The sequence below is a fragment of the Hippopotamus amphibius genome, chromosome 12 (assembly GCF_030028045.1).
Source record: "Hippopotamus amphibius kiboko isolate mHipAmp2 chromosome 12, mHipAmp2.hap2, whole genome shotgun sequence".
NCBI classification, from domain to species: domain Eukaryota; kingdom Metazoa; phylum Chordata; class Mammalia; order Artiodactyla; family Hippopotamidae; genus Hippopotamus; species Hippopotamus amphibius.
In genome coordinates this window covers 89,521,496-89,548,644 of record NC_080197.1, presented here as the reverse complement: position 1 = coordinate 89,548,644, position 27,149 = coordinate 89,521,496, and the positions used below count along the sequence as shown (strand labels likewise).

Genomic DNA, 27,149 nt, shown 5'->3' with positions numbered 1-27,149 from the left:
AAAAACAAAGGCTGAAAATCAATTACATAAGTAAGGATGTGTCAAGAAGTTAGAAAACCAGCAAATTAAGCCAAAAGACAGGAGGAAGGAAGTAAAGAGCAGAAATAAACAAAACAGAAAGCACACACAGAGAAACAAGGTGGTTCTTCAAAATGACTAAAAGAATAAATACTTAAAAGACAGATCATGAAAAAATAGGAATAACTAGTATCAAGAAAAAAAGGGGCATCACTACAGAGCTCACATTATCCTCTACCTCCTGGCTGCTGACTTCCTTCCTTTTCATTCTTGTCTTTTTCATGCTTTTTTCCTTCTCGCCTATAATTCGAATTTTTCATTAATTTTTGATTGGCAATTGGCCAGATTGTACTGTATGCTATTAAAAGATAACCAGATCCGTTCGATTCCTTGTCTGGGAAGATCCCACATGCCGCAGAGCAACTAAGCCCGTGTGCCACAACTACTGAGCCTGCATGCTGCAACTAGTGAAGTCCGCACACCTAGAGCCCATGCTCCACAACAAGAGAAGCCACCACACTGAGAAGCCTGCACACCGCAATAGAGTAGCCCCTGCTCACCACAACTAAAGAAAGCCCATGTGCAGCAATAAAGACCCAATGCAGCCAATAAATTAATTTTTTTTAAAAGATAACCAGGTCCACTATGGAAGCTGAATTCCTTCAAATCTGCAAACCTATTCATGATCTAAACTGTGAAAGAAAATGTACTTCTCTAAGTTCTGTATTCTTGAACCATAGGAAGGCTATACAAATCTCTGCTTCTATAACTTGAGAGTGTCAACAGGAAGAGTGAGTGCTGGTTGTTATAAAAATAGTCTTACCTTGTTTGGCCTCATTTAGCTTTCCCAAAAATGTTCTTGCAGTTCCTCTTCTGGCAAAAGCTTTAGAATATGAACCATCTAATAAAATAGCTTGTGTGCAGTCTTTTTCAGCCTCTTCATACCTATTAAACATGATAAGATTACCAAGCAGGAAAATGTGGCTTACAGAAAACTTCATATAAACTGGGTTTCTAATATAAAAAATATACATATAATTTCAATTACCAACTCCCAAATCTGTGTTTGAGAAAAAAAAAACTAATTTATAATTTTTTTCTTAATTCTCACCAAATTTTGGAATCATCTGGTAAAAAGGGGGAAGGTATCAGATTAGGGAAAGTTAGGAATGAGTCTGCTGGAAGGATGGAATTAATGATAAAATATGAGCAGAGCAAACAAAAGAACACCACTGCTGGCAGTGTACTCCCCTCCAACTCTCAATATGTACAACTACTACATTAACAATTATAACAGGTATTAATTCTCCAAACTTCACTAATACTTACCCATAGTACACATCACCTAAGGAAAACAACACACACAAAACTTAGGATTCATTATAAATGTGAAACCATATCATCTAACACTTTTCATAAATTCTACTCAGCCATGCAACCAGCAATCAGTTCAGTCTGAGCACTGCTTTATGACAACAAAAAACTAAGAAAAGCTAAAAAAAACAAACAACAGAAAAAACGTGAGACCCTCATCTATATTAAAATGACATTAATGAATTATTGTGAATTTATCTGGCATAATAATGGTATCGTGGTTATGTATGAAATATTCTTTAGGGATGAAATATCATAATGTCTGTGATTTGCTTTACGATAATTTAGGGAGTTAAAAAGCTGAAACAAATATGACAACAAAGCTATGGTTTGTCAAAACTAGATGATTTGGTACACAGAGTTTACTATGAAAAGTTTCATAATATTTTTAAAAAAGAATCTTCTGTGATCACATCCTTCCCGAGGCCTAAAAATGCCATTCTACCTTCAAAACAAGACCTAACATGTACAAGACTCAACACCTCTGAGTTCCTTAATTCACTTTCAGCAAGGGAAAGAATATGTTTGTGTGTGCTCACATCCACGCTCCAACCAGAATATTTCCTGCTTGACTGATTACATCATTCTCCCATTCAAGATACTGCATGGTCCCCACACTTTTTAGGATATAGTCAAGCTCCTCTGTAGAGCACAAAGCCGAGGGCTTGCTTGACTCTCCAGCCTCATCTCTGCCATTGCCCCTGCCTACCTGCCATCATATGGACCACTTGCCTTTCCAAAAGGTACCATGGAATTTCCCACTCCTGTGCCTTTGAACCTGCACTCCACATATTTTTTCAACCTCACTAATCATACTATCCCTTTAGCTCTCGGTTCAGTTTGAAAAGTTGCTCTTTTCCTTGTTCCTCATCTAGTCTATAATATCTGACAGCAGTCACTATGTAGTAGAGAAAACTTCTGATATTAACTGAACCTAAAAGACACACTAGAAAAACATACAAATAAGAGTCACAGAGTTCTTTTAAATTAAATACTGTTAACTTGCTGTAACATACTTATGTGGTTATCAGCTAAAGCAATAAAACACAATAAATTAGAGCTCTCATAAATGTAGATATAATCTCTCACCTATTAGAAGGTATTATTCTTGGCATTAGTCAAACCTAAAAATATAGGCCTTACAATCCTTAAATCATGTGCAATTCTTGAATAGCAAAATGCAAAATTTTCCTTAGTTAAGATATGCAATGATCTTTACTCTCACTAATCAAAATAATACATCTCTAGTGTGTCTATTAGTTTCAGTGAGGTTAAATATACAATTATAATCTTCTGTGATAGAGGTTCCTAGCCTAAGATCCTTTGAGAGATCTGAAAACTTGGATGGGAAAAATACTGTATCCTTATTTTCATTAAATTTTAAATGAAATGTAGCTTTCCTCTCAGTTACAACTATAGATAGTAAATCACAGTAGTAAAAACAGCAGGTATGACTTTGTCACCAATAAAAATCACAGATATTTTCATATCACATTACATTTGTTATAGATATCTTTGAGATAACACAACTATTTCAGAAATACAGTGGTAATTTAACTTGCTGCTTGTTTGCATGTGATCATAGTACCCCTGTTTATAAATGCTCCTATGACACAGCTGGCCAATTACTAGGCAACTCTGTCCCTAGCAGTCACTCCAGCTGCCAAAGAGTGAAGCTGTATGTTACTACACTGGTAACGTAATCATCTGTGCTGCTTTCTGGGCATTCCCTAGACACACCAGTTGATCAATATGTGGAAGATGTGTCAAAGAACACCCCCAAATTCTAGTGGCTTTATTCAAACTTTCACAACACTACTGTCTTTAAATGTTTAACTTTAACTTGCCTGTATTTTTACTTTTTTTAACTTGTCTTATTTTAAATACAGTTTCTCATTTTGTTCTGTGTTAATTTTTAAAAAGTATATATACACCACTATATCACAAATTTTAAGTTTTAAAACTCTATTTCAACATAGTTGGTTTCCTCTGTAATCCTAAATGTATAATTACACACTTAAAAATATTATCTTGAGAAAGGTGCACCATGCAGTCAAAGCAGTTTATGGCACCAAAAAAATTTAGAATCCCTACTTATAATATTTATAGGAATGTTTAACTCTGTTACTAGTATATAAAGTATTATTACAACAGATACAAAGACATAGTTTCTGTCATCAGATATTATCCTGTTGATTGTCCAATATGGAGTCCTTGAGTGCATCCAGAACTATGTGGTTAGTATCACAGGACCAAGTTTTAGTTGTATATGTAATCAATCAGCAATTCTCTTTTGTTATACGCATATGCTTCCAGATAAGATTCTGCCCAAAGGGTTCTGAGATTAAAAATCATTTTCAAATCACGAATTCAGAATAACATAAAGAAATTAAAGAAGTTTTAAACTGTGTAATGCCAGACCATGAAAGCTAGAGAAATATTTTACAGCTAACATTTACTAAATATGTACTATGACACACACACTCTCTCTCTCTCATTTATCTTTAATGCTTAAGAGTAAATGAATTAAATTTAAATTTACTGTTTAGATAATATGCCAATTTACAGTCAATTTCATTTTTCACCCTGAAAAGAATTAAAAGTAACCAATACTTACTTCTGAATCTTCAGATAGGCCATTGCTCTGTTAGCTGGAAGAAGGGCATTAGCGCCATCTGCTGCTATCCCTCGAGTATAGCATTCAATTGCTCTTTCATATTTCCCCTCTTTGAAAAATGCATTCCCCTATTGTTTTGGAAAGAAGTATGGAGAAGAATTCTTTTTAAAAATGCAAAAAGAAAATTAGTTGAATTCAAATATTTAGCAACACTGCAAGTATATTTATCATTATTATATCAGTAATTAAACTATATTTTAATTGCTAAAAATCCATGATACATGTTTTAGAATCTGTTAGTTTGTGTTGTTTTTTTATAATGGTGTTATTCTCTTTTCAGTACTAAAAAAAAAAAGGTATGCTACTATATTACCTTGCAGCATTAACTGTTATTTTACTAATTAAAGACTGAGCACAGCTTAAATTAAAAACACATTTAAATAAATATAAGCCCAAATATTATACTCTTTAGTTATATTAGAATCTGTACAGGGAACCCTGGAGGTCCAGTGGTTAGGACTCCGTGTTCTCACTGCTGAGGGCTCGCCTTCAATCCCTGGTCGGGGAACTTAGATCCCATAAGCCTCGAGGCATAGCCAAAAAAAAAAAATAGAGTCTGTACAAAAGAATTTCATAATTTAATTCCTGTGAAAGAACAAAGTACCAGACGATACAGCTCACTTTTCAGTAACATTAATATGCCTAAACAGGATAAACTAAACTGTATTGGAATGGGTGTACTAGACTTCATTGTAACATTTATTTATAATCAGTCAGATATATCACAATCAATAATCATTCCATAAGTATTTATTAGGAATCCTCTGTGGGTCCATGAAATGCTATAATGTTAAATCTCGACTCAAGATTTCTAAAGAAATTTTGATCAGAAACAGTTCAGTGGGAATTAATGAAAAATAAATAAGAATGAACTGTAATTTATTTCTATGTTAAACTTATAGCTATCTATATGTAAATACATTTTAAAATGTTCAAAAACAATTTGTTTCCTGAACTTAAAGACTTTTTAAATTATGTATTAGGTTATCAACTACTCAGTTTTAATTAGTAGGCTCCAGAAGTTTTAGTATATTTAATTTTCAGTTTCTACTGAAGAAGAATTTTAATATAATATTGGGAAAGACAGAAACTTAACTGATACACAAAAAACTAAGAGCAAGCTCTGCAAAACATACATATGTTGGAATCCTAGATTACCCGATCTTTCTCTGAAATGGCCTGCTGTTTATTCTGCTGCTCTTCAATTTGTTTTTTCTCTCCTTCAGCTGACTTAATCACTGTATCAGCGTCCTCTGGATATGAGTTTTCTTTGGAAGTTAAAGCCTAAGAGACATAGCAGTCAGCTAAAATACAACAAGTAATGGAAGATGCATACATATTTGACTTTAAAATAATAAATTATTCAAATATATTAGAATTCCTGCCACATTTCAAATAATTAAAATATTTACTCCAATTCAAAGTCTTTCTACTTACTAAAATAAAAAGCAAATAAAATTAATGTGCATCTTATTCCAATTAAAATAAGTAATATTCACTAAAGATAGCTATTCATTTATCTATTCAACAAATATTTGTTGAACTTCTACACTATTCTAGGAGTAATTTTCAAAAATAAGGAAGGTAATTGAGACCACAACACCAAATTTCTCAAATTTAATATTCATAGTCATTATCTGACCTAGGACAAAACACAAAAATATACAATACAGTTCACAATTATAATCAAGTTGATGTATTTACCAACAGATTTTATGTGCAGTAAGTAATGGCAATATTTAAAGGCAGACTTTCCCCAATCATTGTCACTGTTTTCTCAAAGCTTCAACAGATGGCAAAATATTTATAACTGATTCAACAGCAAAGTAAAAGGAATATTTAATTATTCAGCATCATCTGACAGCAAATTTTACATTTAAGTACATACCTATTTTCTTACTGCTAAAAAATTAGTATTATTTTTGATATATAAACCATAAAGATGGAACTATAAAACTATACAAAATCAAAGAAATATGTGAAAGTACAAAAATCGAAGCACAAGCCAAATAAGAAAAATCAGTGAGATAAAGAAAAATAATTCTGTCATCTAGGAGGAAGAAAAGCAGCAGTAGTTCTAAATATCGCAGACAACCTTTTAAGATAGTAACTAATTAAGAAACTTTAAATACCATTATACCACCTCTAGCTGATAGGTTTGTTTAGTAAAAAACTATAGGACAAAGAATTAAAATTAGAAAAATGTCTATATTATATAGTACAAAGCCTGTGCAAAAACCTTTACTTTATCAAATAAAGGTAACAAGTAACATACTTAATTTAAATAACTACAGTTTACCTGATTGATTTTCCTGAGTTCATTTGTAGCTTCAAAGTTATTTGGTTCCAGTTCTAATACTTTTTCATAATCTGAGTAAAACAGAAGATAAAGAATATTTGAAAGATACATGAGATTAAAAAATCGAAACAATAATCACTTGCTTACATATGACAAATAGGGAACTATCCTATAGCAAAATTAAGAGGAACTAAGAAACACTAACATTATGCCACTGGACTTCCTCCACTCCCCAGGAAAGACAAAACCCTGACAGAATCCTTGTGACAGATCATCTACCAGCCCCAGGAAGAATACTTGGTATCGTAAGTCATACTTCATAAAACCAATCTTTCAGATATCAGCTTCATTCAGATTTTGTGATTTATACTACACAAATCTATTTTATGAATAATAAAAGGCTTAGAATTCACAAATAAAAATGTGTTAATGCATTACCTCTAGCCTCACAATAGACAACAAGATGTTTTAATCCCTATTTTAAGATGAGAAACTGAAAATCAGAGAGGATATGTAATCCTTCCCCAGTCACACAGCTAACACATGGTTGAATGAGAATCTGAGCCAAAGTCTAATTGGTGGCAAATAACATGCTCTTTTCCCAAAATATCAAGATACGTTTTAAAGTGCAAAAATTAGTTTTATTCAAAAATAGAAAGATCTCAAGTTAGTAACTGTGATTATCTATTATTCTTCACACAGGATCAGTTAAATTAAAATCTTAAATAATTTCTTAGATAATGATGACCTGGAAAATATTAATACCTTTTCTGGCATCCTCTAATTTTTGCAAAGCAAATCGAGCAGCACCTCGTCTTGCATAAGCCTTTGTATAACTTCTATTCAAGGCAATTGCTAAATTACAATCAGACTCAGCAACAGCAAATCTGCAATTTAAAAAAATAAAGTGAGGTTAATAAGAATCATCTGTTAAACCAAAACTTTAAAAAATTTGTTTCTGCAACCTCTGAAAAGGGAATTTACTTCCCAATTGAAGGCATGTTTCCTATCTCCTTTTAGTTAAGCCCACTAAAATCAATTAATTCCTAATGGTGAGATGTGAGCAGTACTCCCTTTCAAGCAAAGAACAAAATGCCCACTCAGTACTGTACCAAAGGTCCTGCTTTTTCTCAGTACTGTACCAGAGGTCCTGGCCAATACAGTTCCGTAAGAAAGAAATGCAGCTAATGAGACTGGAAAGGAAGGAACAAAACTGACATTCTCAGATGATACGATGGTCTACCAAGAAAACTCAAAACAATCTGGAAACGTTGTTAGAAATAATGAAAGTTTAGCAAGGTGGCTACTCTACTAGAGATCAGCAACAAAAAACTAATAAATCTAACAAAAGATGTACAAGATTCACATGCAGAAAATTACAAGACTGTCTTCAAAGACATTAAAGAAGACAAGTAGAGCAATTTCACATTCATCTATAAGACACAAAAATACAACAATATAATTCCCTCCAAATGGATCTATAAATCCAATGAAACTGTGATCAAAATCTTTTAAGGAATTTGACAAGATGATTCTAAAATTTATACTGATAAGTAAAAGTCCAAGAATACCCAACATTCCTAAAGAATAATAAGGTAGGAAAACATGTCCTATACCAAATACCAAGATTTCTAACTATAATGCTGTAATAATTAAAGATTGTGTGGAATGGTTACAGTAATGGGCAACAGATAAGAATAGAGAGATAGAAAGAGATCCGCCAGACATGACATATGACACTGTGGAACTGCAGATCCATGGGGAAAGCATGGATATTCAATAAATAGAGCTGACACAATTGGGATATTCATGTGAAAAGATATAAAACTGGAATTCTGCCTTCAGCATATATAAAAAGACACGTGTGAAAAGTAAAACATAACTTTTAGGAGAAAATATAGGAGACATAAGGTCATGAATTCAGGGAAGGAAACTATTTTAACAAATCATATTTTTCAAAGTGCTAACATTTTATAAAAATCAATAAATGAAACACATTAAAATTCAAAACTTCTGCTCACCAAGACTCCATTAAAAAAATTGGAGAAATACAAATTAAGGCCACAATTAATTACTATTTTACACCCCCTACATCGAAAACAGTTCAAAAGCCCTATTATACCAGTGTTGGTAAGGATATGTAACATACGTTCATACACACTACTAATGGCAATGTTACACCTACGTTTGTAACAACTGGTCACCACCATTTAAAATCGAACATGTGCACATTCTATGACCCAGCACCAAGAAATGTGTACAGAAGTGTGCACAGTATCACTGTTGTTAAATAAGAAAGGGAATGAGGGTGGAGGGCAGGGAAATAAAATGGGGAGAAGAAAAGGAAAGAGAGGAAGAAAGGAACAAATCAACAATCCAGCAACCAGAGAAAAGATACATAATAGTATATTCCAACAAAGGAACTGCATATAAGAGTGAAATGTGAGATCTACAGCTATATGCAAAATACGAACAAATCTTAGAAATACACTATTCAAAGTAATAGATAAGCCACAGAAGACTACACCCAGTATGATATACTTTCAAAGCTCAAAATAAGCAATGTTATACAACATATTATTTTAAAGATACATACATATATAATGAGTTTTTTTTTTTTTTTATCCAAAGAATGATATATAACTCAAGATAGTGGTTAGCTGGGAGGAACACGGGTCAGGATATGGAAAAGAATATCAAAGGTAGCTTCAAAAATAATGTTCTGGTTCTGAAGCTGGGTGGCAGATTCATGCAGGTTTATTTAAAATTATCCTTCAGGGGCTTCCCTGGTGGCGCAGTGGTTAAGAATCTGCCTGCCAATGCAGGGGACACGGGTTTGAGCCCTGGGCCAGGAAGATCCCACATGCCATGTAGCAATGAAGCCCATGTGCCACAACTACCGAGCCTGTGCTCTAGAGCCAGCGAGCCACAACTACTGAAGCCTGCGCATCTAGAGCCCGTGCTACACAAGAGAAGCCACTGCAATGAGAGGCCCGCTCACCACAACTAGAGAAAACCTGTGTGCAGCAACGAAGACCCAATGCAGCCAATAAATAAATAAATAAATTTATAAAATAAAATACCAGAGGATTAGACTTCAGTAGCTTAAAAAATAAAATAAAATAAAATAAAATTATCCTTCATCACTTAGATATCAAATATTATAAAATGTAAACATTCCCTTAATCTGTCAGGATATGAATAGTATGTGTCAAAGATCTAAAAATATGCTATTTAAAAATAGTAAAAATGCATGCACCAATATAATTCCTAGTTTCAAATAATAATTAAAACAGTAAGAATGTCTTCCTTGACAGTATTCATCTTTTTTTAATAAATTTATTTATTTATTTATTTATTTATTTATTGGCTGCGTTGGGTCTTCATTACTATGCTTGGGCTTTCTCTAGTTGTGGTGAGTGTGGGCTACTCTTCGTTGCGGTGTGAGGGCTTCTCACTGCGGTGGCTTCTCTTGCTGCAGGGCACAGGCTCTAGGCCTGCAGGCTTCAGTAGTTGTGGCACTCAGGCTCAACAGTTGTGGCTCTCAGGCACTAGAACACAGGCTCAGTAGTTGTGGTGCATGGGCTTAGTTGCTCTGTAGCATGTGGGATCTTCCTGAACCAGGGATCGAACCTGTGTCCCCTGCACTGGCAGGCAGACTCTCAACCACTGCGCCACCAGTGGGAAGTCCCAGTATTTGTCTTTTAAAAATTTCTTATGACAGATCAGTTCCCTGCTTAGGATTAAGACCATACACATTTATGTCCTTCAACATTAAGCATGTATTTAAAAGGTCAGTATAACTTAAACTTAAATATGTTGGAACATATTTTATCATAATAAAAGTTCTCTGTGTTAAATAATGGATAATTTTTCAAAATGGAGGAAAATTAATTTATAAAAACTTTTTACCCAGCTAACTTTTTTTTCTTCTGTGCATTAGGTAAAGAGCATCATTACTCAATTTTTAGAGGAAGAACACCTCAGTAAACTGGGCTACAGGAGCATGGGTTGAGCACCTGAATGTTTAAAATGGCTTAAGTAAAACAACTCAATAAAAGGGAGTGAGCTGTAAGAATTTATAGTTGTAATGTAAAACTTTTTCAAGCATTACTACACATTTTATCTTGAAAGATTTTTTTAAAAAAAATAGTCTCCATATACACATAAAACATGCACACACATACGGCAGCTTCTTACTTTCTGAGTCTAAAGTAGGCCGATGCCCTGTTTGTTGGCAGCACGGGGTTATACGGGTCAGCGTCCATGCCTCTGCTGTAGCATTCAATCGCTTCATCATATTTTCCTTGTTTGAAGTATTTATTGCCCTGAAAAAGCATACGAGTCAGATATATACTCGCACAAAATTCCACAGCCATTTTCTTTCATTAGTATCCATTTCTTCCTATCTCATGAGCCACGTGATCAAGGCTCACAGGAAAGAAAAGGGAATTATAAGCAAAGTAGTCTTTTTACAAGTACTGAAATTCACTATATAGTCATAGTTTGGGCACAATCCAAGAACCCTGGCAGAAAAACAAGTAAAATACCTAGCATTATATACTTTTTATTGAAAATAATAACCCACAGAAATGTAACAAAAGAAAGGCATCAAGATAAATTTTAATCTGAAAGAGTGCCACCTGTTTGAAAAGCAATATAGCCAGTTTTACAATAATGAGGCATTCCTCAGGGAGATGTTGAACGTTCCAGAAAGCAACCAAAGATGGTCTGTGACATGGAGGAGTGGGATATAATATCCATATCAAGAATTACATGCTGATTTGATGAGTACTTCAGTCTACTACTTAAAGCCCTAGAACAACTCTCCGTATGCTCCAAGCGCTTTACATATAATAATTCATTTAATAACACAACAACCCACTGAGGTTTAGTAATAACATTAATCTTATTTTACAGCTGAGAAAACTGAGTACATACAGGCAATTCAAAGAACTTGTCATAGGATTTGAACCTAGATAATCTGGTTTCAGAGAACATACTCCTAACCACTACGCTACACTGCCTCCTGATACGGATACAGCAAATAACAACTAAAAGTCTGAACTCCCCCAAAATTACATTGTAGAAATCTTGGGATCCACATGATTTTCAATATACCCTGCTTACTTGAAGGGGCCAACAGATAATCTAAACAGTACCTTTTCTTTTAAAGTAAGAGCCTTTTGTGAATCTACATGAATCCCATCTTCTTCTGACTCCGATTCTTGAGACACAGAATCATGGGTACTCTCTTCTTTGTCAAGCTCATCAAGGATACTGTCCTGAAATTAAAAGTAGGGGAAAAGTGCTCATAATGACATGACCATTAAAAAAAGAAGATACACTCCCCCCCCACCCCAAAAAGAACATTCAACAGAACTTAATTTGTTACAATCTAAGGACTAAAAGCTTATATAAAAGCAACTCAACCTCTCGTTGTTAAGATTAAATTCAGAGAAAAGGGTATTCTTCTTTAGAAAACCAAGATTGAAACCACTCAGAGAATGTGACTTTGAACTCATAAAGTAAGCTAAGTCAATAAAGTCTACAAATTACCCCTAAATCACAAACTATTAGCAGTGAAGTACTACTGATTTACATGAGAGAAGTTAGCAAATAATCCCAAATCTATGTAATTGCATCCAACAGCAGAGAAAGGGTTTTATCTAAAAACTTTTTTCTTTCTTTTTTTTAAAACAACAAAAACTGCTTGTAGAGCACAATTAACTCCTGATTTCCACAGCAACCTATGAGGTAGATATAATTACCCATGTTTTTCACTTGAACTGAGAAATAGTAGTTAACTCACTCAGGGTCACTCAGCTAGTAAGTGGCCAAATAAGGATCTGAACCCAGGCAGCCTGCTTCCTCCATAGAGCCACCAATGCCTATGTTACACTGTTTCTCAGCGTATTCCAAAATACAGCTGACTCTACCAAAGAACATGCTAGTCCAACAATTCCCAATCTCTTTTGACTCGCACATTCCTTTCACGGTAATAAATCATTTTATGGACCCCATCAGTATTTTTTTAATCATTTTTTTTAGCATATGTAATAAAAGAATGATTTTTAGTAAGAGTTTTTTGTTTTTGCCACACCACACAGCTTGCAGGATCTCAGTTCCCCAGCCAGGTACTGAAACCAGGCCATGGCAGTTAAAGCCCAGAATACTAACTACTAGGCTACCAGGGAACTCCCTAGTAAGAGATTTTAAACCAGTAAGCACTAAAGAGCTCATTAAAGCTCATGTAAACAAAAACAATTATTATATAAACAAAATCCTTTCTGCATTTAACAAGTAATATACTAAATAATTTATGTAAGAAAAAAATTGTTGATAAATTAAAAAACAAAATAAGATCTATGCTGTTTCACTGAATGAACATTAAAAGATGGACTGAAATTTAGCTATGTGTTTTAGCATGAAGATTCTAGAAACTCCACCAGCCTACCAAGATTAAAGCCAAGACTGTCCAACCCTACTACTCTTGCATGTGTCAAAAACTAACAGCAGCAAGACACCAAAGCCACTGCTCAGATCTGAACTGGAATGGAATAGTTAGTAAACACCTATATTTTGTACAGACACACTAATATGACAAATGTCAAGCAATGCAGTACAACCATGACTGCATTGGCCACACAATGCAGGAGTTGAATCAGTACGTGTTCAATGAGTAAATGCAGAAAGCAACTCTCTAAGAAATCACCTGACATGATGCCTTTCAGGAAAGGGTATTATAAGAAGATTCCAATTTATGGAAAGGAGAAGGCTACATAAGAAAGGGGTAAAGTTACAAAAAAGAAAGCAGACTAAATAATACTCAGCAGAGAATAAATCATATATTCAGAAAGTATCATTTCTAGTAATAAATTCGAGACCCAAAATCATATTTCTCTTACATCGGGACATTACTAAAGCAGAGGACAAACTATTTAAATAATAGCATGAGCTCTCTCTGGAGTCAATTAGCTTTGGTTGCATTAAGAAAAATACAACTAGAGGGCTTCCCTCATGGCACAGTGGTTAAGAATTCGCCTGCCAATGCAGGGGACACAGGTTCAAGCCCTAGTCCAGGAAGGTTCCACATGCCACAGAGCAACTAAGCCCACACACCACAACTACTTAGCCTGTGCTCTAGAGCCGGCAAGCCACAACTACTGAGCCCACGTGCTGCAACTACTGAAGCCTGAGCACCTAAAGCCCATGCTCCTCAACAAGAGAAGCCACCACAATGAGAAGCCCACACACTGCAACGAAGAGTAGCCCCTGCTCACCGCAACTAGAGAAAGCCCATGTGCAGCAATGAAGACCCAATGCAGCCAATTAATTAATTTTCTCAAAAAAGAAAAGAAAAATACAACTAGAGCAGAAGACCTAAATAGACATTTCTCCAAAGAAGACATACAGACGGCCAATAGGCACATAAAAAGATGCTCAACATCACTAATTATTAGAGAAATGCAAACCAAAACCACAGTGAGGTATCACCTCACACCAGTCAGAATGGCCATCATTAAAGTCTATAAATAATAAATGCTGGAGAGGGTGCACATAAAAGGGAACCCTCTACACTGTTGACAGGAATGCAATTAGCACAGCCACTATGGAGAACAGTATAAAGGTTCCTTAAAATGCCAAAAACAGAGCTACCATATGATTCAGCAATCCTACTCCTGGGTATATAACTGGAAAAGGCAAAAATTCTAATTTGAAAACATACATGCAGCCCAATGTTCATAGCAACACAATAGCCAAGGAATGGAAGTAACCTAAATGTCTGTCCACCAACAGAAGAATGGATAAAGAAGATGTGGTACATATATACAACAGATTATTACTCAGCCATAGAAAAAAGAATGAAATAATGCCATTTGCAGCAACATGGATGGACCTGGATATTATTCTAAGTGAAGTAAGTCAGAAAGACACAAGTATCATATGATATCACTTAAATGTGGAATCTAAAAAAATGATACATATATACAGTACAATGGAATATTACTCAGCCATTGAAAAGAATGAAATGCTATTTGCAGCAACATGGATGGACCTAGAGATTATCATACTAAGTGAAGCAAGTCAGACAAAGACAAATATATGATATTGCTTATACACAGAATCTTAAAAAAAAAAAAAAAAAAGAACTTATTTACAAAACAGAAACAGACTCACAGACTTAGAGAATGAACTTATGGTTACCAGGGGAAAGGGTGGGGGGGGAGATAGATTGGGAATTTAGGATTAATATGTACACACTGCTATATTTAAAACAGATAACAAACAAGGACCTACTGTATAGCACAGGGAACTCTGCTCAATATTCTGTAATAATCTAAATAGGAAAAGAATTTGAAAAAGAAAAGATACATGTATATGTATAACTGAATCACTCTGCTATACACCTGAACTAACACAACACTGTTAATCAACTGTGCTCCACTATAAAATTAAAATTAAAATTAAAAAAAAAAGAAAAAAGTGATACAAATGACCTTACAAAACAGAAACAGACTCACAGACATAGAGAACAACTTCTTGTTACCGAAGGGGGAGGGGAGGGATAAATTAGGAGTTCAGGTTTAACAAATATACACTAATATATATAAAACAGCTCAACAACAAGCACAGGGAACATATACAATATCTTGTAAAAATCTATAATGGAAAAGAATCTGAAAAAGTATAGACGTCTGTGTGTGTGTGTGTGTGTGTGTGTATAAAACTGAATCACTTTGCTGTATACCTAAAACTAAATTTTCAATTAAAAAATTAATTAAAAATAAATTTTTTTAAAAAGAGAAATATAACTAATTTGGAAAACCATTTAGCAGTATCTCCTAATGCTAAATGCATATGCAAACTATGACTGGGCAAATAACATCCAAGGTGTTTTTATCCATCAAAAGACACGTACAAGAATGTTCACAGCAGGTTTATTCATAACAGCCCCAAACTGGAAACAACCCAGTGTATGTCAATAGGAGAATGGATACACAAATTGTGATATAGTCACACAACGGAATTCTGATTAGCAATGAAAAAGAACAAACTACTGCTACTGACAATACAGACCAATCTCAGACAATAATAGCAAAAGAAGTGAAACACAGAAGAGTACCTACTGTATGATACATCTGTAAGAAATTTCAAAGCTGGAAAAACTATCTACAGTATTAGAGATCACAACAGTGGCCACCTTTGGGAGGTAATCAACTGAAAAGGAAAGTTTCTGGGATGCTAGAAATGCTCTACATCTTGATCTGGGTGGTGGTTTCTCAGGTGTATACATGAGTGAAAATTCAGGAAGTTGTACATTTAAGATTTGGGGACAAAAAAAAAGATTTGGGGACTTCACTGTATGAATGTTATACCTCAATAAAAATGTTAAACAGAAAAGTGCAAAGAAAATAACAAACATAAAAATCAGAATAGTAGTTACCTCTGAAAGTAGAGAGGAGAAAAGATGGGGTCGGGAAGGAGCACACTGGGATTGGAAAAATTCTCTTTATGTTAGATGGTGGGTTCATGTATTCACTTTATTATCATGCTTTACATGTATCTCTACAAACTATTTCGTATGAATCAAATATTTCATAATGAACACTTTTAAAAAGACTAAAAATGAATGTGTGCTCCAAATCAACCTAACCAAATCAACCCTTAAGGTGGGTCAGAGTCTAGAATAAGGCTGGCCAACAGGTTCCCATCCACAGGCTGACTCAACAGTGACTGCTTAGAACACTTGGTAGAGGGTTATGAGGCAGAGTAATTAACTCTCCAGCTACACTGTGTCTCATGTGTGGGAGATGGGAGGCATGCATCACACCAGCCTGGAAGGATGAAGCCTACTTTCCTGACATCAAGATAGTCCTACTCCTATTGTCATGCAGCCCTAACCCTAAGACTAAACCAAAGGCATTCTCTGTTAGCCAGTATTCTACAGGTCCTTCAGTCTATTTAAAAAAAAAAAACGGATGTTGGTAGAGTCATTATTTTCCTATATTATTACTATCTTAGAATTCTGGCTGTTTAGGGGTTAGAGATGGTGAGGAGGAAGGAGGTGTGTGCAACTATATATGGGTAGCACAAGGGACATCTTTGTGGTGATGAAATATTTCTGTATCTTAATTGCAATGGTGGTTACCCAAATCTACAGGTCATAAAATGGCATAGAACTATACATACATTGTCCCAATGTCAATTTCCTGGTTTTGATACTATACTAATGTTAACTAAGATGTAACCATTAGGGGAGACTGGGTAAAGAGTACACTAAATCTCTATGTACTATATGTACTATTTGTGCAAAAAGAAAAAAGAAAAAATAGGAAAAAAGAATCCAGCTGTTTTAGCCACTATTCACTGAAAGAGGGCTGTAGGAGAAAAAAATAATCTAGTTAATTGAAGAGCTATGTATTTAAGTTTTTATTCCATACAAAACAGTCTACAAGAGAAAGACACAGGTCCTAAGAACTCTACATTATTTTTCATTTAATCCATGACTCAACTAACTCCAAGAAAACTTTACTCAAATACTAAGAAGCACATAACCAGATTAACTTACCACATCAAGTTTTGCCCATGCCTCATAATCATAAGATTTTATCCTGTTTTTTGTGTTTTCATCTTTAGTTTTTTTAGATGACTCTTTAACTTTGCCTTTCTTCTTTTTCCTAAAATTTCCATTTCGAATAGGAGGTAAATTCTAGGAAGGGAAAACACCACAATGTTTTCAGACTGCTCTGTTACTTTTCTGTATAATAACTAGCAATGTTTAAAATTCTAACATATATTTTCAAGTAAAAGTAATTTTTAATTTAATTTTCAAGTGGTTAGAAATACCAATTCATTCATTTATAATGATAACTTATGCCTGAAAAGTTTAATTCGTCCTTTGACAAATACTGAACATTGTTCAGTCATAAGAAAAGTATTACTTAGAAATCTTAATTATACACTTAATTTGCAATCCTAAATTCAAAATCAAAAACTGCCTGATCTTCAGCCTTGGTACAATGATTTAGCAGCAGTACAATGGCAAACTGAACTGCCTTCACATCATTACAAACAGTATGAAAACGCTATTCATCTCTGAATGCACTGTCTTAAGAAAAGCATTTGGTTGAGCCTAGGTACTACCTAAGTTTTTATGGCAATACTGTATGTTAATATATTACTAAATATATAATTATATATGATATTCATAATATATATACAAACCTACATATTTTATACTATTCATCTACCTTAAGAATTATCACAGTCCTCCTCTCAGTAACTATTCACGAAGCCTTAAAATATCTTAATATAGTTAATACAATTATTACAAAGACTATAAAAAGTAGAATTTTTCAAAATGTTTGCAGAAAGCAAATCACTTCAATCAGTATTTCCAGAAAACATTTTAAAGGTGGTGCTTTAAGTAGTTTTGCTGGATGCTAAAGTAGGAATTTAACTAAGAAATTTACCTCTTCAGGAACACCATTCTGTCTTCTAAGTTCCATATCCTTTTGTTTAATATCTTTTTCCCAGTTTTCCAAATCCCTCATAAAGTCTTGTAACTCTTCTGCATTTTGTTTCACTTGTAGTTGTAATTCAATTGCTTTACTTGTTGAAGTCATTATGGCCTGCAGAGCTTTGACCAACAAACTTCTGATAAGAATTAAGCAGAATTATTTGGTTTATTTTTTTGAAACCCAGCTAATCAATGATTTTTACCTCTTCATAAATGGCCAAGATACATGTAAAGAAAGGAACCGAGAATGATGCAGAAGAAAATATCAGTATAATATGTTTAAAATGAGTCAATCAACGTTTGCTGAATAAACAAATGCAAAATAAACACATTAAGTTGGGCATCCATGCAATGTGAATGAAAGGCAATAGGGAGCAAGTAGCAGGCAGCCTATGGTAACAGATTGGCTACTCATCTCTAGAGTTTATAAATTTAACCTAATTATCTCCTTTACTCCTTTTTCTTTCAACATTTATTGAAGTATGGCTATGTGATAGGCCCTGTATCAAGATTTAGATATTCAAAAACAAGACAAGATCCCTTCTCTAGTAGAGAAGAAAACAAAATAAAGTATTGAGTAACAAAATATTATGCTAAGCAGGGTTTCTCAACCTGGGGACTACTGACATTTTGGGCCAGATAATTCTTTCTTGTAGGCTGGCTGTCCTGTGCAATGTAGGATGGCTGGTAGCATCCCTGGCCTCTACTGACTAGACGCCAGGATTACTCCCTTCCCCCTGGACTGTGACAACCAAAAATGTCTCTGGACACTGTCAAATGTCCCCTGGGTAGCATAATAACCCCTAGTTGAGAACCACTGTGCTAGAGGTACATACACGCTATGGGACTGACCACAAAGGATGGGTATAAATCAGACCATCGGGCTGCAGGCTCAAAGAAAGAATTACCCAAAGGTGCGGAAATTTAACCATGTTTCAAAAGGGGCCAGCCAAGTGATTAATGTGGAGGAGGAATTGGCAGGCAGAATGAGGGATTAGGAGGGAGAATTATGGAAGAGAAGGCTAACAAGGTGAATATGGGACAGATCAGGAAATGCCAGGCCATGAGACAGGACCTAGTCTGAAAGCTATGGGAAACATTAAGGTGACAAAATAAAAGCGACATGATTACTCATTAGACTGAGGAATTGGGGAGCAGAGAAGGACTCAAAATCTTATTAGATTTCTGGTTTGGGAGCCTGGTAAGATTAGTGGTACCATTTTGAGTCAAGAATCACAAATTTAAAAGGAAAAGAGGTCTCAGGATTGCAGAACAAGTGTAAAGACAGACTTTGTACAGTTTGGGATAAGGTGAATTTGAGTTCTTATGGGACATCAGGACATAGCCAACAGGTAGTTACAGAGGGCTAGAAATATAAATTTGTGTGTCACTGGCATTAAGGTAGAAGCCACAATCACGTTTAGACATGTTTAATTACGGCGGGGGTGGGGGGGGTGGAGTCCTGGAGAACACTATATCTAGCGAACAAACCAAGGAAGAAATGCCAACACAGTAAAAATCTGGCAGTGGCATCTAGAGAGCTGGGAGCAAAACCTGGGAGTACTGTCACAGAAGAGAATTTTCGTGAGTTCAAAAAGACGGAGAGTCAGCAGTGTCAAAGGCCACAGAGGTCACATGGGGGAAATAAAACGCATTATATTTAGTCATATAAAGACTATTTAGAGTTTTAATGGGAATTTTTTTTTAAGGACAGAAATAAAATGAGCTGCGTAAATGAGACTATATGTGGATTGGCATAACTTTGCTTTTAATAACCTAAAGTTGCCTGGGGGGAAGGGGGGGATGTGTGATGGGGCAAGGTCGCCAAAAAGGTGGAAGTGAATTCGAAGCTTAAGCGTGTGTGCTGGGGGAGGGGGGAATTGGTCAGGATGAGAGCGAGGTAAGGTAAGAGAGTAGAAAAAGGATTCGTTTAGGAGGAAGAAAAAACGTTTGCAACAGCAGCCAGGTCTTCTGACCCCTACCTAGCCTTGCCTCAAAAAGGAAACTAAATTTAAGCTTCCTTCAGGCAGCACCCATGTTTGACTACATATGTACATCTCATTAAAAAACAAAACTAGTACAATGCTTTGCCGGAGGACACAAAAACTGTGAACAGAAGCGCAGCAAGCCACTGAGATCCGTGGGGGGCAGAAACCTTTTCCCTCTCACCCATCACCTCTGCTCCCACCGAACCTGCGTCCAGGCAGGCACACAGAAACTTCCAGCGCCTGAGGGGGTATCCCTTTCACACCCAACACCCGGGCGAGCACCGCACACCCACGCCGCAAGGGGGCGGGCCCCGCCGAGGTCTCCTCGCGAGGGTGGATCTGCGGTCCTGCCCACCGCGAATCGCCCCACGCCGCGGGCAGCCGGGGCGGAAGGACGCACAACAAGGCTGTCCGTCCAGGCCTGGGCCGCTCCGGGCGAGCCCCTCCCGGAACGCGCTCCCCGGTGCGCCGCTCCCCTGGACACCGCCGCGCCGCCCGCCCTCGCCGTCTCCCCCTCCCCCGCACCCCCTCCTCCCGCAGGGCGATCCCAAAAGCCTCCTCGCTGCGGCAGCCGGCGAGGACCGTAAAGCCGGCTCACCTCACCAGGCCGTTACCGGCCCTACGGTCGCCGCGTCCGGCCCGCAGCGCCTCACGCCGGGCCCCGCCTTCCTGGGCTTTCCCACAAGTCCCCGCGTGCCCTCGCCCCGCCCCCGGGAGCAGGGACGGAGCGTGCGCAGAAGGTCAGGTGTACGGCGCGCTCCTCCGGGTGGAAGCATCCAGGAGCTTTGAAAGGTGTGTTACCGCGGAGTCTCCAGATTTGCCTGCTTCTGGTGTGACCAAACTTCACACTAGGTAACCCAGAAACTGCAGGATCGTCCTGACGTGTTCTGATTCCCCAAATAACAACGCCTTGAATAGTTCCTTGGATTCCCCTCAGTTTTATCTTTAATGTTTGCCTCGCTGTGTGTAATGGGATTTTACCACCTTTGTGAGTATGCTAATCATGTGAAAACGTTACTGTTTGTCTGCCACAAACAGGCTGTGTAAACTGGTAACTCTAGCAATTTTTGCAGTGTTGTTTTTTTGTTTCTTTAAGTTCTTGTATTTGGCAAAGCAGTTTTTCAGTCTGACTACCTTGCATCTTTGCAAATAACTCTTCTAAATATGTCAATCTCTGAGTCTTTCTTGGATGTGTGTCAGAATTAAGGTCTGCCTTTAGATTTTCCCTGGCCGTTTCTTAGTCAAAGAAAAAAAGAATATGAAGCTTTTAATGTGTCGTGCTTCTGCTTCCTGTATGAGTGAATGTTCTCTCATTTTTCATAGCAACTCAAATTTTAAAACAAAAGTAATTTTAAAAGCCCACGGAAGCAAACAGAAACAAACTTTTCCATTTGAAATAGTCCTATGATCTTAAACATTGGACCAAAAATTGAGATTAGTGGCTCTCAAGCTTGGCTGAACTTTGGAATCACCTTGGGGAGCGTGGGAAACAAATACTGATTTCTAGGACCTTTCCCCAGAGATTGTGACTTAATTAGCACAGCCTAGGGATCATGATTTTTTTTAAAGCCCAGGATATAGCTGTGCAGTTGAGGCTGGGACCCACTCATCTGGATAGTGATCAGTGAAAAACCACCCTGTGGTCCTTCCTTACAAAGTCATCAGCACATCTTTCCCACTGTATATTTGGTATCTTTGTATTTTAAAGTCATAGTAGTCAAATCATTAAATGCCAACAAAATATTTACTGCAGGAATGAGTCTTTAGTTTTTTGTGTTGACGGATAGAAAACTGACTTTTAAGAAGTTTTTTTGTGTGTGTTGTTTTAAAATTAACCTAATAAGGGGCTTCCCTGGTGGCGCAGTGGTTGAGAATCCGCCTGCCAATGCAGGGGACATGGGTTTGATCCCTGGCCCGGGAAGATCCCACATGTCATGGAGCAACTAAGCCTATGCACCACAACTACTGAGCCTGCGCTCTAGAGCCTGTGAGCCACAACTGCTGAGCCCACGTGCCACAACTACTGAAGCCCACGCACCTAGCACCTGTGCTCCACAACAAGAAAAGCCACTGCAATAAGAAGCCCACAAACCACAATGAAGAGTAGCCCCCACTCTCTGCAACTATAGAAAGCCTACGTGCAGCAACAAAGACCCAGTGCAGCCAATAAATAAATAAATAAATAAATTTATTTTAAAAACATAAAATTAACCTAGTGATAAATAATTTTAAAACAGATATTGATTTATAGATGTTCTTAACAAAAGCAACTCTGTTGAGGTTTGGGGGGATGTTTTTTTTCCCCCCTTTGGCCACATGACACAGCACACCGAATCTTAGTTCCCTGACCAGGGATGGAATCTGTGCCCCCTGCAGTGGAAACACAGAGTCTTAACCACTGGACCAGCAGGGAAATTCCAAAGCAACTCTGTTTTTAAAAATTAATTCTGGCAGAGTTACCTGAGATGAGAGAGAAGGGGGCCAGCTGGCTATGCTAGTAAAACCTCATAGAAAAAAAAAAAAAAAAAAAAAACCTCATAGACCCTCTCACATTCTCTCTCTCTCTCTCATCACATAATAATCAGTTGTTGCTTGGTGAGTACAAAATCAAAGTGAGAGGAGTTAGTCAAACGGTCTTGATGGCCACCAGCACCTAATCCTGAGGCTCCCACTGTCCTACAAAAAACTATGCCTGTAATGGCAGCCTTCCCTCTGCCAGGGAGGTTGAGGATTTTTACTCTTGGCAGTCATGTGCTCATCTAAAAACTAAGAATTCAATAAATACGGAAGGAGGGGAAGAAAGCAAATACTGAGGGGCAACTGGTAACCTCTATCAAAGACCTTAATAAGTATTTGTTGAAAGAATAGTGAATGAATGAGTTGATACTGCTAGAAAGCCAGGCTCACTATAACCTGAGGGAAAAGGTTGAATTCTGAAATGCTGATTCTGCCACATACTGAAAAGATCTGTACACTGAAGCTTAATCTAAATTAAAATTAAATTGGAAAATATAAAAATACCTACTGGAGGGGTTCCCTGGTGGCACAGTGGTTAAGAATCCTCCTGCCAATGCAGGGGACACAGGTTCAATCCCTGGGCCAGGAAGATCCCCCATGCTGAGGAGCAACTACCCCTGTGTGTCATGAATACTGAGCCTGGTCTCTAGGGCCCTCGAGTCACAACTACTGAAGCCCAGGCACCTAGAGCCTGTGCTTCACAATGAGAAGTCACCACAATGAGAAACCCAGTCACCACAACAAAGAGTAGCCCCTGCCCGCCACAATTAGAGAAAGCCTGCGTGCAGCAAGGAAGAACCAATGCAGTCAAAAATTAAATAATAAAATAAATCTTAAAAAACAAAAACGAGAAAATAAACCTGCTGGAGTGAGGAAATGAATGTAAACGGCCTATCTAACACAGCTTGAGATATGCTAAGAGCTTAACAATAGTTATTTCCTGTCCCTCCCTCCTGCAAAGCTAAGGTCCAGACCCTGGGATTTAATAACTCTCCTATATCTCTCCCTGTCTCTCACTTGACTACCTGGAAGACCTCTGAAGAGGTCTCTAAGGAGTGCAAGTACTGGGTAGCAGGAGATGAAGGTTAAGGTTGATAGCAGGGAAGGTAAACTGCCTCTCCCAATGCTTTGCAATCTGTATGATAAGGGAGACAATAAGAATTATTATAAGAAATAGCATGCTATTTTACATTCCTTGTCTCATAACAGTGGTAATATTATCCCTGTTTTACTGATGAGGACACTGACCTGAATAATTAAGAAATTTACCCATACAGCTAGCAAGTGACAGAGCCTGGTGAGGTACCTGGGCAGTCTGACTTCAGAGCTGACACCTGTGACCCCCTGTTCTACTGCCCCTGTCTTGCTTACTTGACTATGAGCTCCCCTGAGGAAAGGTAAGAAGAGGCCCTGTTTCATCCATCTGCATTCTGTAACTTACCTGAGGCACACCTCCATGCCTGGCATTTTCCTAGCATCTGTGGCCTAAATAACCTGTTTACCCGTGTCTCTCTGGGACCTCCTCCTCCCTCAGTCTGGTCAGTGCTGCAACCACAGAAGCTGCATCCAGAGGCATCCTTATGTTCCCTGTGTACATGGTGAAAGGAGCTGCTTATCAGGGCTAGAGATCACCAGTCTCCATTTACCCACTCATAGCCTGTATGCAATGCTCCTTCAACTCTTTTTTCTTTTTTTTAAAGACTTTATCTTTTGAGGGCTTCCTAGGTGGCGCAGTGGTTGAGAATCCACTTGCCAATGCAGGGGACACAGGTTCAATCCCTGGTCCAGGAAGATCCCACATGCTGCGGTGCAGCTAAGTCCATGCACCACAACTATTGAGCCTGCGCTTTAGAGCCCGTGAGCCACAACTATTGAGCCCATGTGCTGCAGCTACTGAAGCCCATGCGCCTAGAGCCCGTGCTCCGCAACGAGAAGCCACCGCAATGAGGAGCCTACGCACCACAGCGAAGAGTAGCCCCCGCTCACCGCAACTAAAAAAAAAAAAGCCTGCGCAACAGCAAAAGAGACCCAACACAGCCAATAAAATAAATAACTTATAAAAAAAAAAAAAAGACTTTATCTTTTGAGAGCAGTTTGGGTTTACAATAAAATTAAGATAAAGGTACAGAGATTTGCCAAAAAAACCCTGTCCCCACATATGCATAGCCTTTCCCCTTTGTCGACATTACTCACCAGAATGGTACATTTTTTACCAAGTATGACCCTACATTGACACATCATAGTCACCCAGAATCCTTAACTTAACTAAGGGTTCATTCTTGGTGTTGTGCTGTGGGTTTGGACAAATGACTAATGACTCTATATCTATCGTTGTAATACCATACAGAGTATTTTTACTGCCCTAGAAATCCCCTGTGCTCTGCGTACTCATCTCTCCCCCCCACCCCCACGCCCAGCAGCCACTGATCATTTGTACTGTCTACATAGCTTGGCCCTTTCCAGAGTGTCAAACGGTATGCAGCCTTCTCAGTTTGGCTTCTTTTACTTAGTGACATGAGTTTCCGTTTCCTCCATGTCTCTACATGGCATGATAGCTCATTTCTTTTTAGCTGTGAATTATATTCCATTGTTGGATGTGCCACAGTTTATCCATTCACCTGCTAAAGGACACCTAGGTAGCTTCCAAGTTTGGGCCATTATGAATGAAACTGCCAAAAACATCCACGTGCAGGGTTTTGTGTGGACAGAAGTCTTCAGTTCCTTTGGGAGTGTAATTATCAAGGATTGCAATTGCAGGATCATGTGGTAAGAATATGCTTAGTTTTGTTACAAAATCATCAAGCTGTTTTCCAGAGTGCCTATACTGTTTTGCACTTCCACCAACAATGTCTGAGAGAACCCATTGTTCCATATCCTCACCAGTGTTTGGTGTTGTCAGTGTTCCAGGTTTTGGCCATTCTAACGTGTGTTGTGGTGTCTGGTTTTAATCTGCACATCCCTGATGACATATGAGGTGAGCATCTTTTCATATGCTTGTTTGCCATCTGTATATCTTCTTTGGTCTGTTGATGGTTGATGTCTGTTAAGGTCCCATTCTTTAATTGGTTGTTTGTTTACTTTTTTGTGGAGTTTCAAGCCGCCTTTTTATATTTCAGATAACAGCCTTTATCAAATGTGTCTTTTGCAAATATTTTCTCCCCATCTGTGGCTTGTCAGCTAATTCCCTTGATATTGTTTTTCCCAGAGCAGATTTTTTTTTAATTGAAGTATAGTTGATTTACAATGTTTCAGGTATGCAGCAAAATGATTCAGTTATATGTAATCTTTTTCAGATTCTTTTCCATTATAGGTTATTATGAGATATTGAATACAGTTCCCTGGGCTGTACAAGAGGTTCTTGTTTATCTGTTTTATATATAGTAGTGTGTATCTGTTAAACCCAAACTCCTAATTTATCCCTCCCCCACTTCCCCCTTCAGTAACCATAAGTTGTTTGCTATGTCTGTGAGTCTATTTCTGTGTTGTAAGTTTGTTTGTAACATTTTTTTAGACTTCATATTTAAGTGATACCATATGATATTTGTCTTTCTCTGTCAGACTTACTTCAATTAGTGTGATAATCTCTAGGTCCATCCGTGTCACAAATGGCATTATATTGTTCTTTTTTTGTTTGTTTAAATTTATTTATTTATTTATTTATTTATTGGCTGTGTTGGGTCTTCGTTGCTGTGCACGGGCTTTCTCTAGTTGTGGAAAGCCAGGGCTGGTCTTTGCTGCGGTGCGGGGGCTTCTTATTGTGGTGGCTTCTCTTGTTGCAGAGCACAGGCTCTAGGCGTGCGGGCTTCAGTAGTTGTGGCTCACAGGCTTAGTTACTCTGAGGCATGTAGGATCTTCCTGGACCAGGGCTCAAATCTCTGTCCCCTGCATTGGCAGGCGGATTCTTTTTTTTTTTTTTTTAAGAACTTTTATTGAGATACAGTTAACATACAATAAACAGCATATATTTAGAGTGTACAGTTTGGTATCCCAATCTCCCAATTCATTCCTCCCCAACCCTCCCTGCTTTCCCCACTTGGTGTCCATATGTTTGTTCTCTACATCTGTGTCTCTGTTTCTGCCTTGCAAACCGGTTAATTTGTACCATTTTTCTATAGTCCACATATATGTGTTAATATACGATATTTGTTTTTCTCTTTCTGACTCATTTCACTATGTATGACAGTCTCTAGGTCCATCCATGTCTCTACAAATGTCCCAGTTTGTCTGCTAACTTTGGGTTTTGTTTGCTCTCCTTTCTCTAGTTTCTTTAGGTGTAAGGTTAGATTATTTGGGATTTTTCTTGTTTCTTGAGGTAGGATTGTATCGCTATAAACTTCCATCTTAAACTGCCTTTGTTGTATCCCATAGGCTTTGGATCGTTGTGTTTTCATTGTCATTTGTCTCTAGGTATTTTTTGATTTCCTCTTTGATTTCTTCAATGATCTCTTGGTTATTTAGTAGTGTATTGTTTAGCCTCCATGTGTTTGTGTTTTTTACAGTTTTTTTCCAGTAATTGATTTCTAATCTCATAGCGTTGTGATCAGAAAAGATGCTTGATACGATTTCAATTTTCTTGAATTTACCAATGCTTGATTTATGACCCAAAATGTGATCTATCCTGGAGGATGTTCCATGTGCGCTGGAGAACAATGTGTAATCTGCTGTTTTTGGATGTAATGTCCTGTAGATATCTATTAAATCAAGCTGATGTATTGTATCATTTAAAGCTTGTGTTTCCTTATTAATTTTCTG

The 27,149-nt window shown here is 37.4% G+C and overlaps 1 protein-coding gene across 2 annotated transcripts in view; it reads right to left on the bottom strand.

Annotated features, from left to right (window-relative positions):
- The window catches only part of RPAP3 (RNA polymerase II associated protein 3), a 34,955-nt gene extending 14,396 nt beyond the window's left edge, over positions 1 to 20,559 (bottom strand). Inside the window, exons 1-10 of one of the 2 annotated variants that reach the window (XM_057702705.1) lie at positions 20,479 to 20,559; positions 17,846 to 18,012; positions 16,942 to 17,082; positions 11,531 to 11,653; positions 10,569 to 10,696; positions 7,134 to 7,255; positions 6,369 to 6,439; positions 5,228 to 5,353; positions 4,010 to 4,137; positions 842 to 963 (exon numbers count right to left, since the gene is read on the bottom strand). In XM_057702705.1, the coding sequence (XP_057558688.1) occupies positions 842 to 963; positions 4,010 to 4,137; positions 5,228 to 5,353; positions 6,369 to 6,439; positions 7,134 to 7,255; positions 10,569 to 10,696; positions 11,531 to 11,653; positions 16,942 to 17,082; positions 17,846 to 17,998 (1,114 nt within the window). In that variant the 5' untranslated portion in view covers positions 17,999 to 18,012; positions 20,479 to 20,559. Of the gene's footprint in view, positions 1 to 841; positions 964 to 4,009; positions 4,138 to 5,227; positions 5,354 to 6,368; positions 6,440 to 7,133; positions 7,256 to 10,568; positions 10,697 to 11,530; positions 11,654 to 16,941; positions 17,083 to 17,845; positions 18,030 to 20,478 lie in introns of both variants that reach the window. The other variant, XM_057702704.1, reaches the window with a different exon arrangement.
- Between the last annotated feature and the right edge of the window lie 6,590 nt (positions 20,560 to 27,149).